General features: G+C 44.0%; 1 protein-coding gene across 1 annotated transcript in view; it reads right to left on the reverse strand.

Moving 5' to 3' along the window:
* Positions 1-936: 936 nt before the first annotated feature.
* The window catches only part of TMEM251 (transmembrane protein 251), a 41131-nt gene continuing 27102 nt past the window's right edge, over positions 937-14965 (reverse strand). The window contains exon 2 of the mRNA XM_044074568.1: positions 937-3976. Within this exon, the coding sequence (XP_043930503.1) occupies positions 3565-3960 (396 nt within the window). The 5' untranslated portion in view covers positions 3961-3976 and the 3' untranslated portion in view covers positions 937-3564. The remainder of the gene's footprint in view (positions 3977-14965) is intronic.

Consider the following 14965-nt stretch of genomic DNA (forward strand, 5'->3'; position numbering starts at 1 on the left):
TATTTAACAATACGTTTTCAGTATTCCAATTTTGGAATACATGTTAGTTTTAAACTATGATGGTTTAGTGCTGGGTATATTGTTCTTTTTTCCATTGTCCTATCTCATTTACATGTTGTGGTCATGAATTAGATTACTGTTTTGTTTATATTTTATTTAAACAGGAAATGATGTCATATTATTCATTTGAATTACCTATAAATAGGGATTGTTCAATCATCTTGACCATACCACTGAAGAAAGCTTATTGCCGAAACCGGCCTGGTTAATAATAGAGTTCTCTGCTACACCTACTCGGGGTGCTGGATTTTTTCTTTTGTATTCATGACTCTCATAGACACCATACTACAAATGAAATTAAAGTACTCAAAAGTTTTACAAATACTGCAGCCATATCTCAACCTCTGAACACAAGAAATCTGGACAAAGCCAAAAAATAATAGAACAAAGGACCAAAAATAGGGGCAGACTTTAAATATTGCTCTTATAAACTTGGAGCATTGCTAAAACAGTGTGTTAGCATGCATTTTTGGAAGGATATGAAGTCAGAAACTTTAATCCCGGTTCTCAATTACTGATTTCAGTTGTCAAAGACTTCCTAGAAAACAAATTTCTAGGAATAGGCCAAACATGAGCCGAAAATCTGTACAGTTGAGTGGTATGGCTACAGCCTTTGTCAATGCACTGCATTTTCTTGTTCTAAAGCAAGGAGCTGCTGAAAGACATCATAGCCTCCACAGATAACCATTTTGGGAAAAACTGTTGCATATAGCCCTTTAGGGTTTTATCTACATTCCAACTTATTACAGTGTACCTTTTGCGATCAATTGTAAGAAATGAAAATGGAGGGGAGTTAAAAGTTTTACTATGACATGAAGACATTACTAAAAAGCAGGCTGACGAACAGACTGAATAAAAACATATTACAGCAACAACTGAATTGTCAATTTTAATGTATGGGACTGTATTATTTTAACACACTTCTGTATGAAAATGTTAGAACATTGTAGCAAATTTTAGCAATCTGTTCTGGGAAATACAAAAACATTCACACTGCAAAGGCTGGAAATTGGGAATCCCCAGCTTTCCTGGAGAAGAAATACTGTCAGAGTGGCGAAGGCAATATACCTTTAGCAGTCCACAGAATACTATGCAGTAACTAAAAGTATTTAATTTTTACAGCGACATTAACATTAATTTCACATTGAGGGAGAGCAGTGAAATAACAGCTATAAACACATAATGCAAAATAGTACAAATGCCAACATACTGCCACAGAACAATTCTGCCATACTGTACCCTGGAAAAATGGTTAAAATGTTAACACTAAAAACACCGTTTACACAGTCTTGAGTGTGTGCAGTAAACATGTTTTAAAAGAAGTCAGGATGTGATAAAATTCCAAGTACTAAAAGGATGCATTTTATATCGGGAGAATCAGACAAAAAAAATGCATCCAATGATTAACTATTTCTCATCAATAAAGTGCCAGCTTAACAAGTCAATAAACCTTAGCTGCCTACATCTCACAGGCTAAAACCCTACATGTCTACCTGTTTAGAATATAGGTCTATACCCTAAACCAATAGAAAGGATTAGATGGCTACAGATACAGAGAACATGCATTCTGTATGAGTGCAAAAGTTATTTTGTTTTTAAAGCAGAATGGAAATGGGAAACAATCTTTTAAGGTTTCCATGTGTAAAAAATGTCAATTTAAGTCTGCAGGTAGGAAAGGCACACCAAGTTTCGATGCATTTACAATTTAAAACCTTCATCCAGATTCTGGGTTACATCTGACCCCACTCTAGTGCCACTAATCCCCAGAAAAAATAAAAATGGGTGCTCATCACATCTAATTAAAAACCACTATTAAAAAAAACAAGGATTCTGTTTGAGTTACAGAAAGAACAATGTTGTACAGTATACCAAAGTGTCCAGAAAAGCAAGCATCACAGAAATGTTTATACACTATGTAAACACACCAGGCTAGCGGTCTGGAAATACATTTCTGTTGTACTCCTGTTTCAGTTATGCAACAATGTATGGCTAAAATGTTGTCATTTCAGAGCACTGACTATCACACAATTTAGAGAAGGGGGTGATGCACTTCAACAGAAAAAGTGGTACATAATGCACAACTGGTCTGCTACGGCCTGCAGTATTAAGTGTGATTTAATAATTTATCTGGAGACAGGTACAGTTCCTCTTTGGTACACCCTTGTGCAAAGTTTAACATTTACATTAAAAAAATAAAAACTTCTTTAACAACTGGCAACACAATACTGAAGTATAACATACTGCATTTCACCTTGGTTTAACATACCTTTCACAAATGTGAACTGCTGTAAAATCATTTACTTGGGAGCTTCTCACCTCATGAGATACTGCTCCCCATAATCAATCTCCCATATTTATCTGTAGCAAATGATTGGTCCAAAAACAAAATGGGTTTTGGTGCCCATTAGTTTTACACTCTGACAAGTCATGGCCAGTGAACTCAGACATCAACATCTGACTTCACTCGGGAATGGCATGCAAATATAATCGCAAATACTTCATCTGGGGATTAAAAGGTGTAAAAAATTGAGAAGCTTCCTATGAAGTAAAGGCACTTCTGGTAAATGTTATTCAGACTGGAAAACTTGCCCTTAAAGTAACATGTAAAAAAACTGACTCATTTCAGGATTTTCAGGTCTACATCTGTAATCAGGAAGCTATACAATTTCTACCAAGTAATACTGCCATTTTCTGTACAGCAAGTCTGCACACATGATTTTCTAATTAACTCTATATTACTGACATGGTCAATAAAAACTATCCCATTTTGGTATATAATATGCATGACTCTTATCTTCCTACTCTGTCTGCTGCCATAATTAAAACAACCATTTTCATCTGATCACCTTCAAATATTCACCACCATCTGTTAGTTCTACAACACTTAAAAACAAACAAATACCATGAAACACAAAATGTTTTTATAGTTAGCAATAAATCATAAAAAAAGAGGCAAGACCCACATGCCTTTTAGTTATATTAGCCACTCTGACCCCTTATTAAGTTAGGTTTCCTTCATTTTGAGCAAATCACAATGAATCAAAACAGAAAAGGCAAACAAAAATTTGACTTAAGACATGTCTTCTTGACATTTGGAACTAAGGAGCTATGCCGCAGTCACAGAAAAAAAAAAAAACTATATTTGAAAAATAATTATAACTGTACAGAAATGCTACTGATCTTATGAAAAGAAAGACTAGCCATATTTACATCTGAAGTTTAACTTTTATGCATAAAAAGTGGACAGCTTACAGCAAGAAAACAGTGCAAATCTTGAAGCAAGACACTTCAATAATTGTGTGTCCATGTTAAAATTATGGGCTTTGAGATTCTAACACTTATTTGCTTATTTTCTCCAGGAAAAACAAGTCACCTCAGAGATATAATTGGTGATCAAATGTCAACCACTTAATTTTCCTGCTGTCCTGCAGATTTGAGGGCGATTTATGCCAGGTTTTAAGAGATGGTGTATTACATTTTCCATTGTGTCCAAAACTAGTGGTCTTATGTGTCAATCAACTGCAATCTGCTAATCTGATTGGAAGCTTTGACAAACGTCTGGTGGCGATTACAGATTACTGCCAGGCATATAGGAATGATACAATATCCCACTGTTTTGGGGTCCGCCCTTGTGCAGGAATACAGAAATAAGAAAACCTGCAAATACGGGATTAGAAAAAGTATTAGCCACAACCAAAATGGAAGAGAGAGCAGCCTTGTTTTGAGAGTGTGCGTCCATGAGGTCCCTTCTGGAGTTTCTTGGGTATGCTGCTGGATATGTTCCAGGGAAAGTCTGTTGTAGGTCTCATTTATCTCAAAGACATAATACACTGCAGCTGCACTTCCAAGAAGATACAGCCCCACACCGATCCATCCCATCCTCTGTCGGAAATTCATCATTCTCCATACTCTGATCCTTGAAATGCATAAAAAATGTATTAGCAATTAAAATAAAGCACTATCATTCAAAATACTGATTTTTTTTTTCTTTCAAGTAAAGGTAACCACATTCTTTCACTAAGTACTGGTTAGTATGACATTTACTAGACAAGTAAAAATGGCACAGTATGAAAATTCTTAAAAATCACACAAAACTGTTTACTAATCTTTCAAAAGACAGAACTCCGAATGGGAAACACTCCTTTAACATTAGTGATAACGCTAAATGTTTCTACAAGAGCAACTAACTGATGGCTCTACGTATCTACCTGTACATATTTAAAATATCTACCTGTACATATTTAAAATTACTACAAAACCAAGTTGCACATAAGCTACTTTAAGATAAAAGAGCTTAACCCCTTTAAGTCAGGTAACAAGCAGTCTCTTATCAGAAGCAATGGTCAAAACTGTAAATGCCAAGATAAAGTACAGTTGTGCAAGATCGTACCATAACGATAGAGGTCCTTCTCTTCACTGTTGCAGTATTCTGTACAACAAGGAGAGTGCAAAAGTTCAGGAAGGAGAGAGAGGAGGATAGACCAGCACAGATCTCTAGGAACCCATGGAGAATGGCCCTAGCAAAGCCAGCTCTAGAAATCACATTCAACTTCTAGTGATTGGTAAACATATGCAGAGAAGACCATCTAACTGCCTCAAGAATAGAGTTAGTACCCAAACCCTTGAAAAAGCACCAGAAGCTACAGCCCTAGTAGAATGAGCCTTAACAGAAGACAGACTCTTATCATTGAAGAGCAAGCAAAAATAAGAAGTTATGTACTCACCATAACGTTCCATCTGAGTAGGTGGCTTCATTTGTCTGCAACCTGTGGGTCTTGGATCAGATATCGGATCCGAGCCGGCAACTTGTTTCATAGCTAATGGATCCGAGCTCCTACCCTCACCCATAATCCCCTGCCAACCCCCCATGACCTCAGATCAAGTTTGCCCCTCTATATGTACCCAAAAAGGGTATTCCAACTCACATAGATCCACTGAAGGCCAGGGGGAAGGAGGGGGGATGGTTGCAGACAAATGAAGCCACCTACTCAAATGGAACGTTATGGTGAGTACATAACTTCTTAATCTGAAGTAGGGACTTCATTTGTCAGCAACCTGTGGGACAGAGTCCCCAGCTACTTGAATCTTGGGTGGCCAGGATATTGCGGAGCACCGCAGAGCCAAAGGATGCTCTCCCCTCTAGAAATCACGTCCAGTTTGTAGTGGTTAATAAAGGTATGAGAGGAGGCCCAAGTGGCTGCCGAACAAATATCATCCAATGGAACTCTAGATTTGAAGGCCGCAGAAGTAGAAATGGAACGAGTGGAATGTGCGCGAACTCCTTCAGGTGCGGGTCTCCCAGAAGCTTGGTACGCTAACAGGATACATTGGGAAATCCAGCGCGACAGGGAGATTTTTGATACTGCTTTCCCCAAATTAAATTTGGCAAAGGAAATGAACAGCTGGTCGGATTGCCTGTGGCCAGCTGTACTAAGAGTATAAAAATGCAGCTGCCTATGAACATCTAATGAATGCAGCTTGTACTCTCCTTTATTCTGATATTTAGGAAAGAAGACCGGTAGATTTATGGATTGATTTATGTTGGTTTCTGATGCTATTTTGGGAAGGAAGGAGGGATTGGTCCTGAGGTACACTCTGTCTGGATGAAAGATCAAGTAAGGAGGTTTCACAGAAAGAGCTTGAAGCTCCGAAACTCTTTTCGCTGAAGTAACGGCTACAAGGAATGCTATTTTCCAGGACAAGTATTTGAGATCTACTGAAGCAGCAGGTTCAAAAGGTGGAGCAGTCAGGGCTTGAAGAACTAGTGAAAGATCCCAAGGTGGTACGGCTTCTTTTATAGGGGGTCTAAGCAAAAAGGTGCCCTTGAGAAAGGTTTTACACAATTTGGCCAACATCAAGGGCCCTGTGTCATGTCCCACATGGTAATGGGAGATTGCAGCCAATTGCACTTTGACAGTTAAGCAACTAGCGCCTTCCTGAAAAAGTTCGGTTAGGAAGTCTAATATGGATGGAAGTGGAGCCGTAAAGGGATACAGATTATGATGCTCCGCCCAGACGGAGAAACGTTTCCATTTACTGCGGTACACTTTCCTGGTGGAAGGCTTGTGCGCTGCCACGAGGATGGCTTTAACTGGTGAAGAGATACCGGGAGTCCTAACTAGGAGTGGAACTGGAGAAACCAAGCAGTCAGCTTCAGATTGTCCAGATTTGGGGTCGGTAAGTCCGACGGATGGGAGATTAGATCCGGACTGGGATCCAGAATCCAAGGGGGATTCACTAGGTGAGACCACAGGTAAGGGAACCAAATTTGTCAAGGCCAGAATGGGGCAATGAGGATCATCCTGCTCCCCAACCGCGAGGCTTTCTGTAAGAGCTGCAGCATCAGGGGTAGAGGAGGATAGGCATAAAGTAGACCGGGTGGCCAAGCATGCACCAGAGCGTGTCTTGGGGTTTCCCCTGGAGGGGGAATCAGAGCGAAGAAATTGCCGCATTTGGTGTTTGAGGGAGAGGCAAAAAGATCGCAGCAGGGTTGCCCCCATATTGCGAATATCTGCTTCGCTACTAGTGGGTTTGAGAGACCACTCGTACGGGGTAAGAAGGGTGCAGCTGAGTTTGTCCGCTAGGATGTTGGCCTGTCCTGGAATGTGCGTTGCAATCAGAAAGCGGTTGGTGGAAATCGCCCATTCCCACACTCTCATGGCTTCGCGGCATAGAGGGTAAGACCTGGTTCCCCCCTGTTTGTTGATGTACCAGACAACCGACATGTTGTCCGACTGAATTGCAATCGTTCCTACGGGGAGGAGATTCTGAAGTGCTTGCAACGCGTACAGCACCGCTCTCATCTCCAGAACGTTGATATGCAGGGAGGTCTCTGTATCATTTCACGTGCCTTGGACAGTCCTGCCTGAATAATGCCCCCCACCCCACCCGAGGCGGGAGGCATCCGTGGTCACCGTGGGGAGAGGTGCAGAATGGTCAGCCCGTATGGAGGTCCGGAGCATGGAGCCACCATAATAGAGCCCTCCTGCAAGCCTTGCTGATAGTAATGGGGTGATGGAGAGGAAAAGACAAAAAAGGACCATTGTACTAGAAGGGTCCACTGCATACCCGCATGTTCAGACGGGCACATGGAAGGAGCGTTATCGCTGCCATGGAGCCCAGCGCCCTCAGGACCAATTCCGCCGGTGGAGTCTCTGATTGGAGGATGGCCCGCACATGAAGTTGCAAATTTCGCAGTCGTTCCGACGTCAGGAAGGCTCGCAGATCTCTGGTGTCTATTCTGGCTCCTATGAATTCTATGACTTGTGTCGGGGCCAGAAAGGATTTGTCGGCATTGATGGTGATGCCTAACTGGGGGCTAGGTGGAGAAAGAAATCTCTGGCTGAGCAAAGTAGATGCCTTGTTGGGGCGGTTAGGAGCCAGTCGTCCAGGTACGGAAAGACCTGTATTCCCTGGAGTCTCAGGTGGGCTGCAATCACTGCTAATACTTTGGTGAACACCCTGGGGGCTGTGGTGAGGCCAAAGGGAAGGACCCTGAACTGGTAGTGACTGGCTCCCAGCCGGAAGCGGAGGAACCTCCTGGATAGTCTGTCCATTAGAATGTGGTAGTACGCATCCTTGAGGTCTATAGAGCACATCCAATCGTTCTCCCTTAGAAGGGGAAGAATAGATTGAAGTGTGACCATTCGGAATTTTTCCTTGGTTACAGACCGGTTCAAACGGGACAGGTCTAGTATCGGTCTCAAGTCCCCAGTCTTTTTTGGCACCAAAAAGAACCTGGAGTAGAACCCTAATCAGAGCTGGTCTTGGGGGACGGGCTGGATGGCTCTTTTTCTTAGCAGCTGCTGAATCTCTGCGGCTGCAGCCTCCCTCTGATCAGGTGGTACATCGGGGAGGTTCTTGAATTTGGGGACATGAAGTAATGAGATTTTGTATCTTCTGGATATAATTCGAAGCACCCAGCGGTCTGTCGTGATTGACTCCCATGCCGCTAGGTGCTCAGAGAAGCGCCCCCCCGACTGCCTCCAGAGTGGAGCAGTCGGGCAACCCTTCAGAGCTGCTGCGTGGGCCAGTCAGAGAAAGGTTCTCTGGACCCAAAGTTCCTCGGAGCCCCCCTGCCCCTGGGGCTGTGTCCTCCCTGTCCTCCTCTGCCACGGAAGGACTGGTTGTCCGGAGCGGGTTGAGAATGTTGCGATTTCCGGAACCACATCTTCTTCTGACCCTTTTGGTTCTTCGAAAAGGACCGCTGGGGAGCAGAGAAGCAGATTCCGACGGCAGACGTCTTCCCGTCCTTCTCGCTCTGGACAAGTGTCTCGCGAACTGTTTTGCCAAACAAGGCAGAACCATCGAAAGGGGCGTTCGCAAAGGATGCTTTAAAGGGCTCCGCAAAGTCACAATGACGGAGCCAGGCCTGACGTCTCATGACTAGGCCCGCTCCGCTAGCTCTAGCGGCTCCCTCGGTGGCGTGGGACAATAGCCGCATAGAGGTATTTGAAATGGATCTCAGAGTGGCCATTTGGGTGGAGTACAACTGTTTGTCCTCCGCCGACATGGACTCAGGGGGTGAGGCAGCGTATTCTTTGATAAGATCCCGCTGCATCCTGATGACATGTGCCATATAGGTTCAGAGACCTTACCGAAAAGGTCGCTGAACTAAAAACTCGCTTCCCTAAGCTGTACATCGAGCGGGACTCCTTGCTCGGTGGATGGACTGAGGGGCTCTCCTGAGCTAGTTCCCTCTTCGTGGCTGCCGCCGTAAACATGGCATCTACCAGTGTGACCTGTCTGCGGGGGGCTTAGTATCCTGTCCGGGCATTTGGGGATTGGCTCCACGGTGTCCGGGTCCTTCCACGCCCTGGTGGTAATAAGGTCCACCAAGGGGTCGGCCGGAGGAGACACCCAAGAGGTAGACTGGCCTGCTTCGAATGCCTCCAGAAACACGGACTCATCAGAGGAAGCCTTGGGGGCACACCACCCACCTCTGATCCTCAGCATCTCCATGATGTCTCCAAAGGAGACATCCTCAGGGGGTGATTTTTGGGAGCCTTCCCCTTCATCCAAGTCCGTGTCCTCAGTTAAGGACTCAGGGGAGTCCACGTGCCTCCTCTTGCACTTGCGAGGCACTTCCTCAGGGGGGCTGTCCAAGGAGGTCTCGCCAGCAACATCCTGTTCCAATGGAACAACCTGGGACATTGAAGCAGGCTGTCCCTGAGGCCGGTTGATGGAAGCTTGGCCCAGCAGAGAGGGAGTGCAGGGTGGAGCCGAGACAAGGGCCGGGGGTCCGGATGCTCTCAACAGAGCCCCTCTCCACTACATCGAAGGCAGAGGGGGAACCGCTCTCCCGGGGCTCCGAGAGCCAGCTCCCACTCGGATCCGATGAAGGGATCGGCGCCGAGACCATCGGATCCAAAGGACCAGTGCACTCAGACCTGGACGGAGCTGAAGGCACACTGAATCCCCTCTGATCTGAAGCTCGGGCCACGGCTCCGAACGGTCGGATCCGAAGTAACAAGTACTGTCGGCGCCGACCCACCCCCGGCTCCGAATGCTCCGAACCCGGGTAGCGGGTCGGAGAAGGAGCAATTGGAGCAAAAAAGGGTGTCGAGCTCCCCCCCGAAGGGGGGGAGGCAAGAGCACTCCCATCTGCAGCTGGGCCTGGATGAATCTTCACATCATCCGGTCCAAGTCTGCATCTGACATGCTGAAAGTTGATCTCGATGAGGCCACAGAGGCAGGCCTGGAATGCCGCCTCGATGACCTCGATGGAGATCGGGCCTCCTCCTCCTCGGGCCCTGGGGAGAAGCAAGGAGATCGGAGCCAAGGAGGAGACGACCTAGAAGCAGTGGAGGGAGAAGCCCGCTTAGCTGGCGGGGCCGAAGCGGAGGCCTCGGCCCGCCGTTTGTGGTGCTTCTCCCTCCTAGCCTCCCTGTCCTCCGGCGCTTTAGCGGGAGTTTGAGTCACGGCCAGAGGAAGGGGGCAGGAGTGGCTATGACCACAGCCTGTGGTAGTGCCACGGAAGTAGCTGAGGCCGGAGCCGAGTCCGGGGGCAAAAGTCCCACCAGGACCAGCTTCGACCTCCGCTCTTTCAGTGCCCTGGGGTTGAACGCTGCACAAATGGTACAGCCTGAGGTGAGGTGTTCAACCCCAAGGCACCAAACGCACTGAGTGTGGCCATCAGCCGGGGAGAGCTTATGGCCACACTCGGTACATTTAGAAAAAATGGCTTTTGGGGCCTCAGCCATACTGTGAAGAAAAAGGAGTGCTACACAAACACACAGGCCCCAAAAACACAAACACACACACACTCACTAACGACCAGCGAAGGGAGGGAAAATTATGTAAAAAAAAATAAAAATTACAGGGAACCTGACTCTTACACACTTTTTTAAAATTAACAGAGAAAAGTTGACTCAAAAGACACTTAACTGACGATTTCGCTAGAGCTCAAAGGAATCCAGCCATCCACAAGAGCGGCAAACTAGATCTGGGGTCATGGAGGGTTGGCAGGGGATTATGGGTGAGGGGAGGAGCTAGGAGCTCGGATCCATTAGCTATGAAACAAGTTGCCGGCTCGGATCCGATATCGGATCAAAGACCCACAGGTTGCTGAGAAATGAAGTCCCTACTTCAGATCAATGGTTTTAGAAATCCAAGAAGAAACAGTTTGCTTGGAAACAGCCAGATCCAAGGATCTAGGATGAAAGGAATCAAAGAGCTGATGAAATTTACAAAATGCCAGTCTTACCAAAATAAAAGTCTGAGTTGTCTATGCACATCCAAGAAGTGCACCATCTTCTCACTAACAGATTGCAGAGAGGGGAGAAAGTGGATAAATGAATAGACTAAGAACTCAATCACTACCTTCGGTATAAAAGGTAAAAGGATTGGTACGAAGGGACACCCTGCTCTTATGGAAAAATAAAAACGGAGGACAAGCCATAATGGACTGAAGCTCAGACACCCATCTGGCAGAAGTAAGGGCTAACAAAAGAACAGTCTTCCAAGAACAATGCTGTAAGGAAGTTGAAGTTGCAGGCTCAAAAGAATCCTGGGTCAGTTTTTCTAAAACTGAAAAAAGACCTCGGAGAGAAGGGGCAGGCTTCCAGTTAGGTCTAATACGATGGATGCCAAACTGTTTAGCCTCAAATCTAGAAGCTACAGTAGGTGACAGAAGAGAGACAAAATAAGCAGTTTGTGACCATCTTTATAGTGATTCTGTCTCCCACACTGCCATTTACCCTTTCTGGAGGACATGAAATCCCACAAGCAACAAACAAAGGAAAAAAAAATAAGAGCAAAAACTCCAATGGCGGCACTTATCTGAAACAGCTCGGCAAACCAGCAATGAAGCGGATGTCCAGACAGATGATCAAACAATAGCATTTGTACTGGTGACAAAAGTCCCGAAGATGGTACATCTATGCCCTAAGCTATATGCAGGAAGCATACCTGTGATGTACAGAGTACCTTAAAGCAACCTAAAGGCTTTGACATACTGGCCAGGATCCCCATTTTAAAAGAATACTGCAACAATGACATGGAAAGACATCTGTTTACCTATACACATCTTTTTAATAAAGAAAATGTTTCCATGCACTTGTTTTTAAATCAAAAAATATGTTCTTAATCTGAGCACAATATTACTAAATTATCCTCCATGTGTTCTTAAAACAAATTATTAAAAAAGATTCTGCTTGAAAGGGAGATAACTTCCTACTTATTAGCATGCCATTTCACTACTACTCACAAAGCACAAAACCATGCATGGAATGTACTGTGCAAATTACGCACAGCAATAGAAGTCCGTGCTTACTGAGGGATTTCTACTCATCGGACTGACTGCATAATGAAACAAAGGCTCCAATCTTGATGCTTCTTTGATAGCTAAAGAAAAATTTACTAGCAGGGCATCAAATAACTGTATGGGCAGTTTTAAGAGAATACACTGCCCACAGTAATGAACTCTGCAGGAGGAGGAGAAAAAAAAAAAAAGACAACTTTAACTGACTTGAAGGATTCAAAAATAAGGAAAAATTGTTTTTTTTTAGCTAGACAAGATGCAACATTACCTAAAATGGGGAAAATGGGGTGAAGGAGGGTGGGAAGAGGTAAACAGTGTTTTCTGGAGTATGGGAGAAAAGTTGAATAATGTGTTTATTCTGGGGTGAGAGAAAGGGAGACATGTGAAAGTAAGGGTAATAATCACTGCTAAATGATCACTAATATGATTTGCTGGGGAAAGGCAAACCACTCAGCTCAAACCAGCAAGCTGAAATACATTACTGCACATACAATTTCTTTATTTTTTACACTCTGGTCACAGTTCACATTAAATGGGGTGTGGTAGAACAGAACACGTTTTGAAAGTGAAAGGTGGGGAAGAAGACTGTAAAATCAAACATTACCTAGTCACTGTTGAACTATCTTTGTTATGTATTGTTAGGATTTGTATTACATGCACTGCCCCACCCTATTTGTTAACCAGGTAGGGCCACTGGGCACAGTCCCTTTTCAGGGTGGAACTGGGAGCAATGCCTGGTTACGTGACTTGCTCAAGGACACAGAGGAAGCAAATGACAGCTGAGGGAATTAAACATTGTACTACAAGAACTATTGTTCACAACCTTAACCCCTGCAACAACTGCCGCCGTCGGTAGACACTGCCCCCATACTTAAACACTCTCAAAACTAAGATTATATATCCTCACCTTCATGAACTGGTGCTCCACTGCACCCCGATACTTGCCTCCCAACAACCCCAAAAATGACAGTCAAAGCACTCAACAAAGCCCTACTCCAACAAAATAAATCCCCCCCACTCAAAAGCTACTTAAATGCACCAAAACAGCTCTAGGACTTAAATCATGGTAATGGAAGCAAACCCAGGTCAGAAGAAAGAAGCATTTTATTAACTTGGGAAACCTATCAAAACAAGCCATATGCAAGTAAAAATCTGGTTCATCTTAAAAAGGACAGCTCTCCCTACTAGGGAAACATGTCTGGAATGAAATCAACCTTTTAACAAAATTCGAAGCTCCATAAAACAACTCCATTGCCGCACTATCATAAATCTTCACAAGGTCAATTCTCACTCGGACTTCTTTAAAGAATTCAATCTACCCCAATTTTTCACCTACTCCATTCCCACTACATACCGCACCCCTTCAATTCATAACTCCCTTCTACTTTAAACAAATTAGGCTGTTAGGCTAAAGATATTGAATCTCTGCTCAGACAAATTCCTCCAGATGCCACAACTGGGTCAGATAAAATACAGTTGTATAAAATCTTAACACAACAGCAGATGTCCTTTCCTTCACTGTTGCAGTATTCGTAACCTCTGGGATTCCCTGCCTCTGGTAGCCTGCCATCTTGGCCAGTATACAAAAGCCTACTGTTGCTTTAAGGTACGTTTTATGCCACTTACATAGCATAGGACATAAAGGTGAAGTCTAGATGTAGCATCCTCAGAAAGGACATGCCCAGTAGGAATGCCAGACAAAGTAAAACCAAGAGGTACCCAGTACATCCAGGAGGGAAATGGACCGGGGGGGGAGACAATACTACAACAATGAAGGAAAGACTGTTATGGTAAGATTTTACACAACTGTACCACGTCCTTCCATTCACTGGTTGCAGTCCTCATAACCTCTGGGGAGTACAGAGGCTCAAGAAGAAACTTAGGAGGAGGAACTACCAGCACAGCCCTCTAAGAAACCATGAAGGATGGCACTAGCAAAACCATCTCTAGCCCTGGAAATTCCATCCAACTTGTAGTGCTTGGTAAAAGTATGCACAGATGTCCAAGGAGCTCTCTCAAAAATACAGTTCGTATCCAAACCCTTGAAAAAAGCACCAGTAGACGTCACAGCTCAAGAAGAAAGAAGGCAGGCTCTTACCATGAAAAGAACAAAAAGAAAAAGCCTTCCAGATCCAAGAAGAAAGAAACTGACAGTTTGCATGGATACAGCCAAGCCTAGGGACCTAGGATGAAAACAACCAACTGATCAGATTTTCTTACAGATTTGGTCTTATCCAAATAAAATCTGGCACCCAAAGTATGCAGCACCCTCTCACTGGCAGATTGCGGAGAGGGGAAAAAAGTAGGCAAATCAATTGACGGATTAAGTGACAACTCATTAAACTGCCTTGGGCATTAAAGGAGGATTACTATGCACGGACACACTGCCCTTATGAAACACGAGAGGACGACAAGCCACAAGGGCTTGAAGCTCAGACACCAGTCTGGCAGAAGGTAAGGGCCAACAAAAGAACAATCTTCCAACAGCAATGATTATTATTTATTTACATTTGTTGACAGTGTGGTGTCAGACTGGGTTAGAAACCAGTTTTCAGTGGAGACCCAGAGAGAAAAGCTCCAAAACAGTATAAAAATTAACTAAAGTGTAGGTAAGCAGTTGCACCAAATATCAAAAAGTACATTCTGAAAGTGTTGCACGATGACAAATATTAGAAGGAATAGCTAGCTATACATAGTAAGCAAAACATTAAATTAAAAACAAAAATAAAAAAATAGATAATTAACATGTACATTACCCAAGAGAGCAAATATGCAAATAATGCAAGAAATGTGCAGAAAAAAAAATGTTGCAAGGAAGCTGAAGCAGCAGGCTCAAATTCTCCAAAACAAAATTAAGATCCCAGGGAGGAAGAAAAGGCTTCCTGGGAGGCCTAACATGAAGGACACCTTTAAGGAACTGTTTAGATTCAAATCTAGAAGAGAGATAAAGCCAGATTAGCAGAGATAGCCGATAAGTGGGCCTTAGCAGAAGAATAGGTCAAACCAGCATCCAGCAATTCACACAAATAAAAGAACCAAAAGGAACATCAGTAAGTGGATCTAGGTTACCAGAGACACACCAAACAGAAAACCTCTTCCATTTGGATAAGTAGGATTTCCTAGTATTGGGTTTCCTGGCCTATG

Source organism: Protopterus annectens, chromosome 6.part0, assembly GCF_019279795.1.
Source record: "Protopterus annectens isolate FY-2018-M chromosome 6.part0, PAN1.0, whole genome shotgun sequence".
In the NCBI taxonomy this organism is placed as follows: Eukaryota; Metazoa; Chordata; order Ceratodontiformes; family Protopteridae; genus Protopterus; species Protopterus annectens.